Below are 4,708 nucleotides of genomic sequence, written 5' to 3'. Positions count from 1 at the left end.
ATGAACTTCTTCACAAAGAACCCCCATCTATTATACACTTAAAGGTTTTTGGCTGTTTGTGTTATGCCTCTTCCCTCCTTACTCATAGAACCAAATTTGATACAAGGGCTACAAAAGCTATGTTCCTTAGTTTCAAAGATGGAATTAAGAGTTATATCATATATGACTTAAACTCTAATACCATTTTTGTCTCTCGAAATGTCATCTTCTATAAGACAAATTTCCCTCTTAAACCCTCTACTTCCATTTCCATTCATGTATCAGACCCTCCTCAACCTCAGCCACCTTTAGACCTTGACATCGAACTTATCATCCTTGAAACTGACCCTTCCCTTAACTCTCCTCCTGAATCACCAAAATCTCTCATACCTCCCTCTACAACCATTGATATGACACCTACCTCGCCCTTTCCTACTTCTGGCCATCATAATGATATCAATATTATGCAACCTACCTCAGATTTCCCTATTAATTCTCCTTCTCCTTCCTTACCTATAAGAAAATATATTCGTGTTACTAAATCACCTTCTTACCTAATGGATTTTCACTATAATTTTGTGTTGCATAACAATCATGATGCACATACTCATACTGCATATCATTTATCTTATGTGCTTTCCTATGAACATTACACACCCTTATATCATGCTTTTTAATGCTCCATCTCCACTAACATTGAAACTCAAACCTACAAAAAAGCTTCTCAACATGGTTGTTGGAAATAAGCCATGAAAGTTGAGTTGATTTCCCTTGATCAGAATCAAACATGGTTTCTTGTTGAACTTCCACCAAGTAAAACTATTGTTGGATGCAGGTGGGTTTATAAGCTTAAGCATCGAGCAAATGGCACCATCGAAATACATAAGGCATGCATTGTTGTAAAAGGCTACACTCAACTTGAAAGTGTGAATTTATTTGATACATTCTCCCCAGTTGTCAAACTCACCACAGTTCGAGTTCTCCTTTCCTTAGTTGCCATCCATAATTGGTATTTTCAACAGTTAGATGTCAATAATGCTTTCTTGCATGGCGATTTAAATGAGGAAGTGCACACGGCTATCCCTCCTGGTCATCCTGCCTCTGATGCTTCTCTCACTCAAGTTTGCAAACTTCACAAATCCATCTATGGTTTGACATAAGCAAGTCAGCAATGCTCTTATCACCTTGGGTTATCAACAGTCTCAAGCTGCCTATTCACTATATACTAAGACTGAAGCATCCTCTTTCACAACACTTCTGGTTTATGTCGATGGCATAGTGCTCACAGGCAATTCTCTGGACCAGATTATTCATGTCAAGACATTTCTTGACCACACTTTCTGCATTAAGGATCTTGGTAAACTAAGGTTTTTCCTTGGATTTGAGGTTTCTCAATCAGATGAAGGCAGTGTTGTTAATCAACGAAAGTGCACTCACGGACTTCATGAGGATATTGGTACCTTGGGAGTCAAGCCATCTCATATTTCTGTAAACCCCAACACCAAACTTTCCAAAACTGAAGGCACTCATTTGCCTGATCGTACATCTTATTGAAGACTCATTGGCAGACTTCTATATCTCATTCGTTCCAGGCCCGATATTGCTTTTGTTGTTCAACATCTCAGTCAGTTCACTTCCAACCCTTTAATACCACATTTCACTACAGCCATCAACATTCTAAAGTACCTCAAATCTTCCCCAGGCAAAGGTCTCTTCTTTTCTAGTGCTTCGACCATCAAACTTCATGGATTTGGTGACTCTGACTGGGCTAGATGTTCAGACTCTCACAAATCCATCACTGGCTACTGCATTTTTCTTGGAACTTCACTCATCTCATGGAAGTCCAGGAAACAATAGATTGTTTCTCATTCTTCCACTGAAGTCGAATATCGTGTCCTTGCCTCCTTAACTTGTGAACTTCAATGGCTCCATCACCACATCTCATATTTCTCCATCCATTTACCTACCCCTTGCCCCATCTATTGTGACAGGAATTATGTCATTTATCTAGCCCACAATCCTACTTTTCACGAGCAAAGCAAACATATCGAGATTGATTGTCATGTGATTCGTTAGAAGATTCAAAATAAGTTCATTATTCTTCTTCCGGTTTCAAGTTCAAATCAGCTTGCAGATGCTTTCACAAAGCCCTTACACCAAGGTCCCTTCAATGCTAACATGTCCAAGTTAGGCCTATGCGATTTGCACCATCCAACTTGAGGGGGGATGTTACGTATTACGGTTGATTGTCATGCAAGCTACTTAGTTTTTTCCTTTTCCTTTTCATTGATAGTTAGTTAGTTGCTTAAATGGTTATGTTAGTTACCAACTAACTTATCCTTACCTCTATATAAGAGGTATCTCTTTGTAATCATTGTAAGAAAGATTGATCCTTTTCTTTTCTGAATGAGAATGAGGTATTGGTTGCACCTTTAACGGAATGAGTGGTATGAAAGGTGTTGGTGGGATAAATTGAAGGAAATGAGAGTGTAACCCTAATGGTGTTCATGTGATAATGATAAAATAAAATGAGGATGTGAAGTTAGAATACTTGGAAGAGTTTGAGTACAAGAATAAGAATGAAAAGATCAATCACCAATGTTAAAAAGTTAAAATCATTAAACTAAGAAAATGCATTAAATTTTATACTTGGGAATAAGAAGATAAAATAGAAAATAAAATACAACGTTGATTTGATTTTTTATTGATATTGATTCAAAAGAAACACTACACTTAAATACTACTCTAATCATATTTTATCCATCCAAGTGGCCAATCACAAAGACCAGGTTAGAACAAATGATTAAACATCGAAACTGAATTCATGAACTCTTCATCCGATTCCAGGTCCATCATAGTATCTGGTAAAAGACACACTTCCAGATCTATACTCCCTCCTCCTTCTTGTCCTGGATATGATGTTATTTTTCCATCAAATTTGTTAGCATAACCACTTCTAACTGCTAAAGCTTTTCCCATTCCAAATTCATTTCCATACATATTAAATCTTGGTGAACTGCCCATCAGCACAGTATTAGGATCCAACGACATGTTCATTCCAAACACAACAGGAGACTCTAACCACTTTTCCACCCATCCCCGTACCACTTTGTCATCATAGTTTGCAATAGCCAGATGAATCTTCCATGCTGCCCATCCTAGATTCTTCTCTAGCAGTTCCCTTACCGTCGTTTGAGTACTCACTGCGTAAATTGAATTCCCGAAATATTCCTTAGGAAGAGACGGTTCCATTCTCGTTCGGTTGTTTATACCCAACTTGCAAGTTGTTTTCTGATCATGTTGTAGTTGACGTGCACGGGTTATAGATCTCCAAACTAGTGCTGATAAAGATTGGAACGAAGAGATTTTGTTTGTGTTAGATTCTTCGTTAGCCTTTGCTTTGAGTTTTGCTATAGATTCTGCTGAAAAATAGAAGATTCTCTCTCTCAAAACAGGTGCTTCATACCTGTAAATAAACTCATGCCGATGTTTGAAAGGAAGGTTGATAATTGGACCATGACCTTCTGGAAACCATTTATTATGGATAGGTTGGTGTGAAATTGAAAGAGGAATAGTATTAGTGCCATTTTGAAATATTTCAGAAAACGCGTTAAAGAAATTCCAATAAGCAGTTCCATCACCAAGAGAGTGGTTCATGGAACAAGCTATGAAAACACCATCCAATAATTCAGTGACTTGGATGGATAACAAAGACATGGTGTGACCGTCATGGTTAACTGCTCTGTGGTGATCAAAGAAGGATTGAACAATGGGTGGAACGTCAATGGGAGATAGGATATCATCTATGTTGATATCTAAAGTTGCATAAATAAATTTAGCTCCGGGACTGTTTTTGCAATCGACAAAGACGGAGTAAGAAGGAGGGTCTTGCGTTTTCTTGGTAACAAGACGACCTGAGAGGGGATAGTAATGAAAAAGTGTGAGGGAAAGAGAGTGTTTAAGTTTTGTCAACAGATTATCGATAAAATCTGGCTGATTAACTAGTGATGATGTTGGTTTTTTGAAGAGAAGTCCCTTTTGGATATATTTTGCAGATAATATGCATATATCCCAAGGTGTTAAATAGCATATTTGGTTTGAGTCTTGGATTGGGGGATGCGGTTTGATGAAGCATTCAGAAATGTGTTTTAGAGGAGGAGTGCTCATCTTTCTGATAGTCAACAAAACTGGTGTGTATGTTGAACAGAGAGAGCTGGTTTCCTTTGAACCAATGGCAAACACTCTAATTCTATGTGTTTTGTAATTTGCGGTAATGAACAGCCGTGCCAGCTTTAACTAGACAAAGTTGAATGAGACATGTAGAATGTAGATGCAACACACTTGTTTAAGAAATGAGATCCACGTATATATATCGCTACATTTGACATTTTTTCAATTGTTAGATTAATATTAATATCAAATTATTTAAATTTAAAAATATAATTTATTTAAAATTTTACTTCCTCTATTCCAAAATAATTGTCATAGTTGATCATTTTAAATAGATTAAAAAAATATAATAAATAAAAGAAAGGGAAGAGTATTTGAATTATGATAAATGAAGAGTGAGAGAATAATAAATTGAGAAGATTAATTAAAAGGTATTATTGAAAGATATACATTATAAATGAATTACAAACTAAAATGTGATAATTATTTCGAGATAAATAATTTAATAAGATGCGATAAATATTTTAGAACAAAATAAATAATTATTTAATTTTAATTT

General features: G+C 36.2%; 1 protein-coding gene across 1 annotated transcript; it reads right to left on the bottom strand.

Moving 5' to 3' along the window:
- Nucleotides 1-2,655: 2,655 nt before the first annotated feature.
- LOC127088108 (uncharacterized acetyltransferase At3g50280) lies at nt 2,656-4,310 on the bottom strand. The gene has a single exon (XM_051029020.1). The coding sequence runs from the start codon at nt 4,144-4,146 to the stop codon at nt 2,770-2,772; it is 1,377 nt and encodes a 458-aa protein (XP_050884977.1). The 5' UTR covers nt 4,147-4,310; the 3' UTR covers nt 2,656-2,769.
- Between the last annotated feature and the right edge of the window lie 398 nt (nt 4,311-4,708).

The sequence above is a fragment of the Lathyrus oleraceus genome, chromosome 5 (assembly GCF_024323335.1).
Source record: "Lathyrus oleraceus cultivar Zhongwan6 chromosome 5, CAAS_Psat_ZW6_1.0, whole genome shotgun sequence".
In the NCBI taxonomy this organism is placed as follows: Eukaryota; Viridiplantae; Streptophyta; class Magnoliopsida; order Fabales; family Fabaceae; genus Lathyrus; species Lathyrus oleraceus.
The sequence above is the reverse complement of the archived record's forward strand: the minus strand, read 5'-3'. Positions and strand labels throughout refer to the sequence as shown.

Coding starts and splice junctions, on each gene's coding strand:
- LOC127088108 (XM_051029020.1), bottom strand. CDS start 4,146: ATGAGCACTCCTCCTCTAAAACACATTTCTGAATGCTTCATCAAACCG.